The sequence below is a fragment of the Triplophysa dalaica genome, chromosome 5, assembly GCF_015846415.1.
Source record: "Triplophysa dalaica isolate WHDGS20190420 chromosome 5, ASM1584641v1, whole genome shotgun sequence".
NCBI classification, from domain to species: Eukaryota; Metazoa; Chordata; class Actinopteri; order Cypriniformes; family Nemacheilidae; genus Triplophysa; species Triplophysa dalaica.
Window position 1 is genome coordinate 8,668,080 of NC_079546.1, and position 14,406 is coordinate 8,682,485.

At 35.6% G+C, this 14,406-nt stretch overlaps 1 protein-coding gene and 1 long non-coding RNA gene across 2 annotated transcripts; one reads left to right on the forward strand and one right to left on the reverse strand.

The window, feature by feature from the left end:
• Window positions 1–2,413: 2,413 nt before the first annotated feature.
• On the reverse strand, window positions 2,414–10,580 carry LOC130420871 (uncharacterized). Its single transcript, XR_008906722.1, has 7 exons — window positions 10,519–10,580; window positions 10,002–10,167; window positions 9,773–9,833; window positions 6,240–6,347; window positions 3,879–4,008; window positions 2,832–2,981; window positions 2,414–2,551 (listed from the first exon to the last, which is right to left on the reverse strand). It is a non-coding gene; the product is annotated as an uncharacterized LOC130420871 (long non-coding RNA).
• LOC130420869 (chloride anion exchanger-like) lies at window positions 3,924–12,686 on the forward strand. The gene is made up of 20 exons (XM_056748379.1): window positions 3,924–4,056; window positions 4,975–5,114; window positions 5,857–5,967; window positions 6,253–6,413; window positions 6,565–6,729; window positions 6,876–7,028; window positions 7,298–7,380; window positions 8,421–8,568; window positions 8,791–8,904; window positions 9,530–9,607; window positions 9,704–9,799; window positions 10,023–10,129; window positions 10,536–10,605; window positions 10,730–10,822; window positions 11,033–11,128; window positions 11,355–11,582; window positions 11,756–11,810; window positions 11,981–12,114; window positions 12,199–12,255; window positions 12,366–12,686. Exons 1-20 carry the CDS (start codon window positions 3,926–3,928, stop codon window positions 12,414–12,416), a joined length of 2,271 nt encoding a protein of 756 aa, XP_056604357.1. The 5' UTR covers window positions 3,924–3,925; the 3' UTR covers window positions 12,417–12,686.
• The last annotated feature ends 1,720 nt before the right edge of the window (window positions 12,687–14,406 follow it).

Below are 14,406 nucleotides of genomic sequence, written 5' to 3' on the forward strand. Positions count from 1 at the left end.
GCAACAGTAACTGAGCGTATTAAACACACAAGAAAATGTGTGCCTTATTCATACACACACCACTGACCTCTCACTGGGTGACTCTCGATTTCTAAGGTAAGTTGTATTGAGTCTTTTCTCGTCTAGGATCTTTAAATCCTCCAAAAGCTAAGATTAAAAATGCACAGGGTTACCAAAACGAAGATTGTGCAATTGACTGGTTATAGCTTCAACCAGAGCAAGTACTTTTTGGCACCTTTTCAAAGAATATTGCAAAATTGTATTTCTTAATGGAAAATATGATGTAATATGTGGCACTGGATGGCTTGTCAATATGGAATTTAAGAGTTAAGAGATCTGAAAATGCCGCCCACTTTATTGTCACTGAGGTCATCATTCAAGCCATAAGTGTTTATTTTAGATTAAATACTGTTGTTAGCATTGACACCTTATCTATTTGTATTGCTCTAAGTGTAAAGTCTATGCTATAAAGCTAGACTTCAGCAATGGAAAATTGTATTTTTAAATAAATGTAAATAGAAAATAATTTGAAAAAAAAGGAAATTGACCACAAAAAGTATCATATAGCATTAAATATCTTATAAAAATTATTGAATCTTTTGTGACATATATGTCGAATGAACGACAAGTTAATTAGTAGTTATAATATAGTAGTAAGTATAATATGTAAATGTATTTTACGTATATAAATATTTTATTTAACACGTTAGCTATTAGGATGTATATTTTATTTAAGTATAAAAGCTAGAACATAATCAGAGATATCAAGCGTTATCTTCAACCTGTTATAAAACGATCATCTTCTCTCACATATTATTTGTGTTAGTGATTCTAAATGAGCTCATATATACTTAGATTTCTGAGAAACCATTTACAATCTAACAGACGCATCTCAAAGCCCCCTATCAAAGAGCTAGAGAAAACAGAAACGTAAACTAATTTAATGATAAAAGCTCCAGGTTTAGATTTAAGAGAAGGTCTGGATCTACTCATTCACAAATTAGATTTAAAGGACATGTTGACCACATATCTTCTTCTGGGGAAAAAAATGCCAACACAAAATACAACTAATAAGAAAGGGCAATGTCTAAAACTGTAAAGTTAGGCTACATGAAATAGCTCAAAGGCAATATAATATTAAAGGAACAGTTCACCCAAAAATGAAAATTCTCAACCTTAAGTTGTTCTATACATGTATACGTTTTTGTTTGGTCGAACACAAATAAAGATATTTTGAAAAATGTCAGCAAACTGAGATTTCTGTGGCACCATTGACTACCATTAAAATGGATGTCAAGGATACCCTAAAACATTTTATTTATTTATTTTGTGTTTCACATTTGTTTCTACTATGGTCAATGGGGCCCCAGAAATCTCCGCTGCCAACATTCCTCCTAATAAATTTATTTCTGTTCCACCAAACAAATAAACACAGGTTTGGAACAAATTGAGAGCGAGCACTTAATTCCAGAATTGTTTATTTTTGGGCGAACTATCCCTTGAATTTGTTTTTCAATAAAGGTAGTTTTAAAGTATATAGTCATAAAAGCATAAATATATCTCTATATAAATATATTCACAGGTATTTACTTTAATATTTAAAAAGGTATGTTCTCACACAAACATCGCAACTAAGCACGTTTCTGATTACAACTCTTTCAAATGACAAGAATAGGAGGGCGATAAACAAAAATGTTTCAAAATAAAATATGGAATCTAGGTAATAAAGAATAAATGTCATCGTCATTTAAATAATGGTCATGTTTTTCCAAGAATCACATGATAGTAAAGAACTGTATTTCAAAGGGACTCAATGAATTATGTGTCATCATAGAAAAGCATCAAACATTTTGTCAACACGCTAAACAGTACCGTTAGTTTACAAGGCCATGCTAAAGAGGATTAAAGCCCGAGTAAGCAAGGGAACGAATGAACAACAATTTTTAAAAAATTGGACACAAGACATAAACGGTCAAATAAGTGCAAAACAGGTATGTTTTGAGTTGTTTTTTGAAGTTCTGAAGGATGCTGCAGTTCGGGTGGAGGCTGGCAGTTCATTCCAGCACAGGGGCACCGAGTAAAGGTTTTTGCAAGCGATTTGGTGCCTCGCTGTGATGGAACAACCTGGCGTCGCTCATTTTCAGACTGATGATGACGGGAGGGGATGTAGACCTGGAGCAGTGAGTTAAGGTAAAGGGGCGAAATTGCCGTTACCGTTCTGAAGGCCAGTGTCAGAGATTTAAACTTGATGCGGGTGGCAACTGGCAGCCAGTGAAGTGAAAGGAGGTTATTTTAAGCTGATTGAAAACTAGATGTGCGGCTGCATTCTGAATCATTTGCAGGGGTTTGACTGCATCGGTTGGAAGGCCGGCCAGTAGTCCAGTATTGATATGACCAGAGCTTGGACTAGCAGCTAAGAGGCATGCGCCGACAGGAACGGCGTGATTTTCCTGATATTGTAGAGCACATACTTGAAAGTTCGAGTGGTTGCTAGGATGTGAGAGGTGAATTTCAGCCGATCGTCAAACATCACCCCCAGGTTCCCTTTAGACTGAAAGGAAAGAAAGTCATGCTGTGAGAGATCGGCAGAAAGTTGGTTGAATACTACCCTTTCGAGGGCTTTGGAAAAGAAGGACAGGTGTGAAATTGGAAATAATTTGATGAACGAATTCTGATTAATTCTGAAAAACTTTTCAAATGTAGGTGTAGCTCAAGACATTATTTACATCATTCACCATATGAGCCATAACAGAACGATATCTGGTGAGATAACAGCAGAGTGCCTTAAACCCTTCTTTACAATATTCACAATATATTATGATATCTCGTACCTTGAGAAATCAATGATCTGAGCAAATACTATGGTCCATATATCCGCAGTGCCAAAAGATTTGCCAACTGAAAACTGATGGGGTGATTGTTTATCGGAGAGAGGAAGCCAGCGATAGTGTGTGAGTATGGGTCTTCTGCCAGGTGTTTATCTGTAAGAACAATGGTCAGGGATAAGAGGTGATGTGGCTGGTAAGATGAAGAAGATATCTTGATAACTGTTAATTATTACAGACATGATAAGTCCACCAATGGAATTTATAAATGTACAGTATGTACTGTGAAAGGTCTTGAGTTCATATAGATGAACTCAAATTATTAGGCGAACGGTATCAACACAGAGACTGGGATTTTTTTCTTTATCGACACCTCAGGTAGGATTAGAACATTTAAACTACTATATGTTATCTTTCTATACACATCATTTATGCATACACCTTTAACTTTTGATAAATAAAATAAGAAAGGTCTAACAATAGACAATTTATAAATATACTAAACTAATTGTAAACTAAAATTAACCAAGAGATTGATAGTTAACATTTTAACTATTGTTTTATCTAGTTTTAACTACACAACATTAGTACTAGAATACAACATTGTGTATATGCATTACTTTCGCTCGGTTGGTAAGCCCAGATATTTAATGGCTTTGTTCGCTGAACTTAGCAACCAGTCCTGTCTTTACGGACATATCTGGTATTTAACACAAAATCCATAAACAAGATTAGCTAGAGCTACTCGCCAGCACCTGTTGTGTATTATTAAAATGATTTAACATCTGCTAAAAAAACAGTTTATCCAGCACGTATACAAAGATGTGAAACCTTTAAGATAACAGATCTAAATCTGCTGGTAGACAGACATGGAAACCATCAAACACTCATTGATATGAATGTCCCCTTCTAATACATGCATGAGTTTTACTCATAGTGCATTAAATTAAACACCTGATTGTCAATATAAATAAGACATACTGTCTATTACAGTAGCCAGCGTTGGAGATGATATTGATAGATGAATGTTATTTGGATGCTGTGTTCTCTCACCACACATAGATCAGAAGGACTTCTTCCAGCAGCTGTGTTGGTGCACAATGCTCCGACCCTCATTGCAGAAGTATGTGGTGACCAGACCGCTGTACTCGGAGGACGGCTTTGAAGAAGAACATGCAAAAGTCTATAGAAAACACAAGAATCTGCTGGATCATATCAAAGAGTACTTCACGTAAGCCTTTTTCACCTTTTAACATTTATTAAGAAGCAAAGAGAAAGTAAGTACAATGATCACTTTTGATAAAGTAAAAATTTCATATCATTTCTTGCTATAAAAACAATGTATTCTCTTTAATGGCTCAATTGTTTCTCTTATTAAAGCGTAATAAGATTAAAGGAGTAGTTCACCTTAAGAAAGAAAATGATGTCATCATTTACATGTCATTTCAAACCTGTAGGACTTTTTTTCTTTCGCAGAACACAGAAGAAGATATTTTGAAGAATGTTGTTCACAGCCCCCCATTCACTTGCATTGGTTACAATAGGAATGAATGGGGGGCTGTTCTGTTCTGTTACCAACATTTTTCAAAATATCTTATTTTGTGTTCTGCAGAAAAAAGAAAGCCGTACTGGATTGAAATGACAAGAGTATGGAAATTATGACATCCTTTTCTTTTTTAAGGTGAACTACTGAACTTTTTGCAGTTCTACACAAATACTGTATATCACTAGTATCAATAGAAACAGTTTGGGTTCATATGAAAGTTTAGGAAAATCATTTAAGACATGGTTGATATAAAAGTTTGAAAAGTAACTGCTGTAACATCTGGACATTAAAATTACTTCTTGCTTTTATTTTCTTCATTTTCTTTTTCATTTTTTAATTATTTATACGACTTTCTTAGTTATTTATTGCGTAACTTATATTAAAACTATGATTTGGCAAAACTTTTTCTTTTGGACCTCATTTGCTCTGTGAAAAAAAAAAAATGTAAAAATAAACAGGCCCCCCAAATACAGAAATTCTTTAATAATTTACTCAACGTTCGTCATTTAATATATCCAAACAAGTTTGGAATGACTTGATGAACGCCCTGAAGTTAAAAGACTTGCCATAAAAATAACGTCATGGCCTTTCTTGTTTTTTAAGTTGTAATTCGAAACGCGCGAAGAACGCTGCCTTGTCCTTGCTACCTATCATCGGATGGATCAAGATCTACTCAATCAAAGAATGGCTGTTAAATGACATTGTGTCTGGCGTCAGTACTGGACTAGTAGCTGTCCTCCAAGGTAACCCACAACCCGAGACATCTAACAATTGCAGTAGATGCAACATCCACCATTTAGTTTCTTAAGGTTATATTATACAACATAAGAGCAGAGAAAGAAATAATCACATTGTTGCCCACTGTTGATTATACAATCCCCATATTCTTAAATTTTTTATGGTATTACATTAAACAAGACATGGCTTCATGAATGTAAAAAAGATATGGTCACACTTTATTATAAGGTCCAGTTCTCGATTTTAGTAAACTATTAACTTTTGCTTAGTTAACTTCTAATTTGGTGCTTATTAATAGTTAGTAAGGTAGTCGTTAGGTTTAGGTATTGGGTAGGATCAGGGATGTAGAATATGGTCATGCAGAATATGTGCTTTAAGATCCTTATAAACTAATATGTGATTAGTTGTCACATTTGCAACATGACTTTGCTATGATAAAATGTGTCAAAATGACTGAAAATGCACAACAAAGTGAGGATAAAAAAGTGTAGCACACACCAAGCAAAGCATGTAGATTTAACACTTGGCCCACATTTCCTCATGCTTTCAAATTTTTTTTGAAGCCTTTGGCCGGGAATTTTGTTTAAACTATTTTTGCTTATCTCTGAAACAGATTAAGGGGGTCGCCACAAATCGGACCACTCTGATCATATGTAAATAAAGTATAAAACTGTATGTAACCACGGTAGCAATTTGGATGTTATTTAATATTTATTTAATTTATGAATTATTAAAATTTTCCTTTAGGACTAGCCTACAGTTTACTTGCATCCATCTCTCCCTGGTATGGATTATATACAGCATTTTTTCCAGTCATCATTTATTTTTTCCTTGGCACCTCTCGACACATTTCTGTGGGTAAGTTGCATTTTTCATTTAGCTAGACCAATGCAAATAAATGTATCGAAATAAACATACATTTGGGTGGGGTGGGGGCACTGTATCTTTAAGATAAATCACCATACGCAGTTGTGTTGTCAACTGTTTAACTGATCTTTAATTTGCATTATTTTATCGTCGGTTATTGTGGCAGGCATACACTAATATCAGGTGTTTTGGCAATTCCACAAATAAAATAACTCAAACATTTGAGGATTTTGTATTATGGTATTTAAATGTTGTTACTATACTTGTTTTCACCAGGAGCTTTCCCTGTGTTGAGTCTCATGGTGGGGGCCGTAGTGACCAGACTGGTGCCAGATGAAGGTCCACCACTCAACATCACCGGCTTCGAGGGCCTGTCAAAAGATGAACAGAGAGCAATAGTGTCTGCCTCCGTTACTATCCTAATGGGCTTATTCCAGGTGCACCAACTATAACCTAAGAATATTTAGAAGGACTTTAATGATCCTTACAAAGAGCTGTCCTTCTGTGTATCTACAATAGCTGGAGATCATTCAGATGTGTTGCGTTTTTCAAAAAGATGACAATAATGACTATTTTTGTAATTTCCAGCTTGGAATGGGTCTGCTACAGGTGGGCTTCATAGTCATGTATCTATCAGACACTTTGATATCAGGATTCACCACTGCAGCTGCCGTTCACATTCTGGTTTCTCAACTCAAGTTCATATTTGGGCTGAAAGTGGCAGGTTACAGTGGACCCCTTGCAATTATATACGTAAGTCATATCAAATACTGTCTTTAAGGGTTGTTAAAAATCTGAATCTGCACTAAATATCTGGAATTCAAAACCATTGTTTTTTTATCAGACTCTCATACTTAAAATTGTCCCATCCTGATTCATTATCTTTGTTTTAACCCCAGACGCTCAAGGACATATTTGGCCAGATCACCTCAACTAATATTCATGATCTGGTCACTGCGATTGTGGTGATGGTGGTGGTGCTGGTGGTAAAAGAGATCAATGATAGATTTAAATCGAAGTTACCAGTGCCCATCCCTATCGAGGTGATAATGGTAAGTGAAAACCATCTGTTTCTGTACCGCATAGTGATGTGGCATAATAAATGTGAATCATTATCATAACACGATAATTCTTCTTAACACATATTAATTTTCACATGTACTGTCAACCATCAAGCAATGTACGTGTTAATATTTGCTTAAGTCTTTGTCTGATTTTCTTTCATGATCAGTGTAAATATTACAGGTCATGTGACGCAGCAAAAATTTTAAATACAGTACTACATTTATGCCGTGCAGTTATAAAGTCATGTTGTCCACAGACCATCATAGCATGTGGAGTCTCCTACGCATTCAACTTCAAGGAAAACCATGCGGTGGATGTGGTGGGGACAATTCCAAACTCGTAAGCAGCAAGATCTACACAACATTTTATTAATACTAATTTCATAATGTATGATTTTGGACACCATGACAATGTGTGATCAGCACCGTTTCCTTTCCTGTGTATTCTATGTATTTCTATGTAAACAGGAAGTTGTGGTAGGACATACTGTATCCTGCTTGCTACTCCAATGCGTAGCCAATACATGTCCAATTTATCATAGCCGTTGTTGATGTTCAAATCACCAAAACAGACACACCCCTACCCCCATCTTTCGCTTTCATCAGCGCTCGGCTCCACTAATGTCCATCCTGTGCACTGTGCACCATACTGCTGATTGACTACAAGGTTGTTTTGGTTCGGCACGATTTTGTCTAAACAAGCGTAATTCAGAAATCGGACACCCCGCCTTTAATGGCGCTGCCATTTTGGGGAGGGCAAGATTGCCCCGTAAACACATACAAATAATTGTGAGAGCTTTCACAACTCCTAGAAATAACTTCAATCTATAAAAGACAGACCATTTGTACTCATCGTAGACATAAAAACCGGGTCAGAAATGTAAACATTATTAGGCTTTTTATCCAGAAAAACTCCTGTTCAATTGTGTGTTTATATCAGACTTTCCCTTTCTCAATATGGTAGCTCCATTGAAATACGTCTCAGCTGCCAATGTGGAATCAATGATTAAAATGTTTGTCCCTTTTTTAAAAAGCCAGTAGACTTGAATTACAGAGATGTGAATCATTGCTATTGCCAGTCACAAGTTGGTGGTAATAGGTGAAGGTACATGTTCATTCCAGAAAAAAAGTAGCATTCCTGTTAATTCAGCATGCGTCATCAGTATTTGTGTTTGTTTAACTGAAAGCAAAAGGCTACACATCTGTCAATTTTATCAAGTTGTAGGTACACCAGCATACAGTTCAAAAATTGCCAAAATTATGATCTTTTGGGGTCTGTTATAAGCAATACAATGCTTTGGACTGTTCGTATGCTTTAAATCACAAAACTGACAGAACAGCCAAAGTGACAAAAAATAAACATGTTTCCATCTGTTTAAGTTTCGAGCCCCCATTGGCTCCTGACCTGCAGGTTTTCCAGATGACGGCGATGGACGCTTTCCCAATGGCTATTGTGGGATTTGCTGTGGCCTATGCAGTGGCTAAAGTCTATTCTGTTAAACACGACTACCTCATTGATGGAAATCAAGTCAGTTCCACATACAATTATATCATTTAATCAACATAACTTACCTTTCAAAAGACAAATAGTCTTGTGCATAAATGTTCCTTGAAATACAAAGATTGTGGCTTTGATTCCAAGGAACACAAAAATTGCTAAAGATTTGTCTGTTGAATACACTGCAAGCCTCTTTGAATAAAAGCATCTGCTAAATACATAATTATGTAATGATGTACGTGTATCTCACAGGAACTCATTGCCTTTGGGGCGAGCAACATCTTTGGAGGTGCCTTCAAGTCTCTGGCAGCCAGCACAGCTCTCTCTAGAACTGCAGTTCAAGAAAGCACAGGAGGAAAAACACAGGTAAACATATCCATGGATCACGCGCACTGCTGTAAATCTGTTTACAAGCAACCTTCAGTGGCTCTAACACAAAAGATGACTTTGCATCTGTGGCATCTAAGTTAGGGAGTTTGTTTTCCAGCCACAGAGAAACACTTACCTCTAGTGGTCACAATGAGTTAAATGGTTGATCTAAATAACAATAGCTTTTACTTATAATTTATATATATGTATGTATATATATATATATATATATATATATATATAAAATATTTATGCCACTTTTAACCTGTTCTTCAGTTCAAAAAACTGTTGTTGACAGTTATCGGCTTACAATACAACTCTTTAGGGGCATTTCTGTTAACAGGTTTTATTTGTTTTCTACAAAGATGAAAGATTTATTTAAATATGAGTCAAAATATTTTTTTTAACTAAACCATTTTAATAACAGTGTAAATATACAAATATAACATAATAATATAGTTACATGTTATTCATACTTATATATTTAACATATATAATTTTAATTGCTTACACCTTACTGCTATTTCGCTTAACCTACACTGAATATGTCTATAATAAGTGTCAAAAATATTTTTTATGTCACATAAAATTACATGACAACAACTATGTGTTTATGTTGCAGATAGCTGGTCTTCTCTCTGCCATTATTGTGCTGGTAGTTATATTAGGGATAGGGTTCTTGTTGGAACCCCTACCAAAGGTTGGGCTTCAAAACAAATTCAAAACATTACTTTAAAACATACTGGTTTTTGTGGTGAATGTATGGTAAGCAGTTGTCTGGTGTTGTGTGTTACAGTCAGTGCTGGGAGCTGTGGTAATTGTGAACCTGAAGGGAATGTTGATGCAGGTGGTTAGTGTCCCATACCTGTGGAAGAAAGATCGGCCCGACTGTGTACGAACCATTGACTCTCTGTCTGTCTCTCTTTCTGAAAACAGGGGAATGCTTTTACTTTGAAATCCTACATAGACAATCAAAAGTTTTAATTTCTTAAGTTACTAGAATGATGAATCGAATTGTTGTATTTGTCATAGACAACAATATTCCAAAAATGGATTTTACATTTTAATAATTAAGTGGGATATCCAGTACTTACTGAGTGTTTAATGTTCTTCAGATTGTTTGGGTGGGTACATGTTTGGCTTCTATATTACTGGGGCTTGACTTGGGTCTTGCTGTAGGACTTGGAGTGGAGCTGGTCACGGTGGTCTTCAGGGTTCAGTTGTAAGTATGAGGTGATCCAATTACCTGGATTTCAGTTACTGGGACAGAAGAGAAGACAGAATATTTGATTTAACATTATTTGATATTCCCAAAATAAAAATGAACCCGGACAGAAATAAATGTGACAGACAAAAATCAACTGTGTAGCAGTGATGTCTTTTTTTGTAAACATTATTTTTTTTACTTTATTTTAGAAGCTGACTTACAGTGATATTTATTATAATATAACCAGAATAATATAACCAAAATAAATAAATAAATAACTTGTGCTCACTCAAAATAAAAACATCGTACTCAGTATACTTAGTCTCAGTATACGTGTCTTGTTGGATTCCTAGATAAAACAAAGAAAAGAAACAGTAAGAGTGTATTTGTAAGACTGCATTTACCTTTTTCTGACCTCTAGCCCACGCTGCAGTATCCTAGCTAATGTCATAGGGACGGATATCTACAGAGATCGCAAAGCCTATGTTAGCGTAAGTCTGCCAAAGATATGTCAACATAATCATCCATAGTATTATCTGAATGATTCATGACTTGATGTGTCAACGTTCATAATACAAGTGTAGAGAATGAATGGTTTCTCTGATTTTATTATAGATCTATGAACCAGAGGGAATAAAGATTTTCAGGATTCCATCTCCCATTTTCTTTGCCAATATTGACTTTTTCAGAGACAAACTGAATGACGCCGTAAGTGCAGTAGTTTCAGTTTAATGACCTCGGGCTTGACTACCATCATATGTTATTTCTAGACCTGATAACAGTATATACTGTTTAAAGATAACAGCCAAAGATACCTTTGTGCGCTAACACCTGATGCTGAAGTAGCTAAACTGATACATGTAACTGAAATACACAGATTGCTGTGGCCATGTAACCATATCATTTAATGTATTACAGGTGGGCTTTAATCCAATGAGAATACTAAGGAAGAGAAACAAGGCTGTGAGGAAGATTAAGAAACTGATAAAGAAAGGGGAGTTGATCTTAACATCCGTAAGTCTCTGCAATTTTACATTGACATTTTTTACCTTTAGTCCATTAGCACACGCTTTTATCCAAAGCGACTAACAAACGATGTAAACATAAGGAAGCATTTTAAAATGATTACAATGAACTGAATGATTGTTTAATGTTACGCAATGCGGTCATAAATAAGTTTTAATCTCAGATATCTATAGTACATAATATTTAAGTCAGCTTTGATATTGATTGGCTACAGAAAGGACTACAGGCCACATGCTCAATGCCCATTGAAGAATCAGAAGATGAAAGCAACATGGAGGATCTGGATCAGCCCATGGACTATTCTGATCTGCCCGTCCAGGTAAACTGGAACACAGAACTTCCTGCCAATATCCGGGTGCCTCCCGTGAACATCCACAGCTTGGTCCTGGACTTTACTGCGGTCTCATTTCTGGATATATCTGCACTCAACGGTCTTAAAACGGTACAGCACTATAGCGTTTAAAATGATCTGAGCCCTCCTTTACTTTGAAAGCAAAATGCTGGATTTTTATTTAATTTGTTAGTTACAAACAACTTCAGGTCAGTTTTGGGCTGTACATGTTTAGAGCTTTAGAAGTGCAATGAACATCTTGTTTTCCTGTTCACTGTTTACAGGCCTTAAAGGAATTTATACGCATCAACGTTGACGTTTATATTGTCGGCTGTGATCGTAAGTTGACATTACTTTCCCTTCCATTGGAATCTGCACTTTTTTTGGATAAACTATTTGTAGCATGTTTTACAAGGTTTTTGTTCTCTACATCTACAGCTATTATAAAGCACAATAATAAAACGGCATGTAATAATAAACTGTGCTGTATCTCTCCATGTTGCTTGTAGCATACATCATAGAGAAGCTGAGGAAATGTAAATTCTTCGATGATGAAATAAAGACGTCCATCTTCTTTTTGACCATTCATGATGCAATGCTCTGCATTCATGAGTCCCATCCATCAATAACTGTGAGCGGGAAGGTAAATAAAGACATAACAATTAATACAAAAGAATAATTGCATTTATCACAAGTAAGAGTGTCTAATTTGTATTCATGAAAACAGGTTTGCGGAAATGGCATCAACAAAAAGTCTTACATTGAGGGAATCCAATATAATGAGGTGACTCAATAAACACACAAGCTTAAATGTGTGAACGGCAAAGAAACTTGAAACATTCTCTTTTATCATATAAGATCATTCTGATTTCAAGTTCTGCTTTTCTTCTTTAGGATAGCACAGTGGAGGTTGAAGCAGATGCTAAACCAGAAACACGGCTGTAGAGGGAACTCAACCCATGCAGTCCACCCCATCACCCCACATGTGCTCACAATACAAATGAATGTACATAAGCATTAACTTAATTTTTTTGTATTTTATGTATTATACGCAAAATGAATGATTAAATGTGTTATTATTAGATTTCAGGTAAACTAAGAACTCTCAGTTTACTGTCATTGGCTTTTATACACGTGACTTCTTTTTCGTTTTTAAAAGTATGTATTTTATTGTGTTCTGTTTTCATCCTACAATAAATAAATAAACATTTTTTAAAAAAATACATTGTCCCCCAACTCAAGTGACCTACCCAATGTTGTTGCACGTCTTTTACTTTTACTATAGAGCACTGCATGTTATAAATCTACTTCCTGGCTGTAAACAAATAATTATATGTACGAAAAAGCCTTGAGGACATTGAGAGAAGTGTGTAAAATACATGGTATAAATGGTGAGTAAAATGGCACTATTTCTTGAGAAAGGCCTTCAGAATATACAATGGATGTGTAACATAATACAGACAAAAAAACACACAGATTTGGTTAGGCCTAAATGGAACGCAGGCAGGCATAACACCGAGTGACGCAAATCTGACACGGAACTGAAATTAAAACGACTTGTTTGCGTGATTCAGAGATATTCGTTCACTATCGGCTTTACAATTTAGAAGACTGCTTACATTCACACTCAACATTAAAGACTTTATTAAAGTGTAATTTTAAGGACATTGAATAGTGTCAACCTAGTAGTGTTTTTATTGACACTATTTGTCAAGAAAAGGGAAGTAAATCTTCTTTTCATTCTAGGTGGGTTTTAGTCCTCTCAAAGTTTTGAAGAAATGAAACAAAGCTCTGAGAAAAATCTGAAAAATGTTGAGCAAAGGGGAAATGGAGGTGTCTGATGTAGGTTCTTTATATTGTTATATTTTTATAAAATAGACAAATAAGAGCACATCTCTCTGTGTCAATATGGACCCCTCTAAACATAGTGTTTACATCTTTTCCTAATGTAGAGAGGCCTTCAGAAAAGACATCAATCATCTACTGACACATCAGAAGATGAAAACGAGGAAGGTCTGGAACAGCCCACCGATTTCTGAGACCTTCCAATCCAGGTGAACTGGAATGCAGATCTCCCTCTCTGTCCCTTCCGTGGATATCCACTGTTTAGTCCTGGATTTCTCTGCGGTCTCATTCCTAGATATATCAGCACTTTTCTATCTTACACACTCTGATGGAGTTTATACGAATCGACGTGGACTATTGTTTCCTATGATGGTAAAATAATCTCCTTTAATCTGATTCCAAAATGCCCACAATTCTACAGTAAGCAAAACTCTTGACTTGCTCTCTTTACAGTGTACAGGAGAAACTTCATCAATGAAAGTTTTTTGATGACGAGATCAAACATCCATCTTTTACCCCACTTTTAAGCTTTGATGCACATTTTGGAGATTCATCCAGATCACAGTCAAGTAGAAAAGGTATATCGGACGTTTTGTTCTGTAAGATTCACGCTGACATAGTGCGATAAATATTTGATGAAAAATGGAAATATGCTTGACTGGGATAATTCACAGATATTCCAATGCAAATGTGTTTACAATCGCTATTAACCATCTGCTGTCATGATTATTCTGTCATCGGTGCTGTTTTTTTTCTTGTTATGTTTACTTGACATATACACAACCTATAGGAACATTCAGAGAGGCAGCGTTACTGTGTGACAGACTGAATACTTAGTCTTAAACCCAGTTACTTCACAGATGTCTTAAATCATCCCGGAAAGTTGCAATAAAAGTTTTATGAGCTGTAATGACAGAGGGATTTCAATGCTGTCACAACAATTAATATTGTTTCATCTAGACAACCCAGGTGTCTTTGAGTCAATCTGCTGCTAAAATATACAGCACACATTCATTATTGATTATTGATAATAAATTATGGCCTCAGTACACAAACTAGTCTGTTGTTTGGTAAACTATGTGGACAGATT

Coding starts and splice junctions, on each gene's coding strand:
- LOC130420869 (XM_056748379.1), top strand. CDS start 3,926: ATGCTCCGACCCTCATTGCAGAAGTATGTGGTGACCAGACCGCTGTAC. Junction 8,905..9,529: donor GCACAGGAGGAAAAACACAG/GTAAACATATCC, acceptor TTTATGTTGCAG/ATAGCTGGTCTTCTCTCTGC. Junction 12,115..12,198: donor CAATAACTGTGAGCGGGAAG/GTAAATAAAGAC, acceptor TCATGAAAACAG/GTTTGCGGAAATGGCATCAA.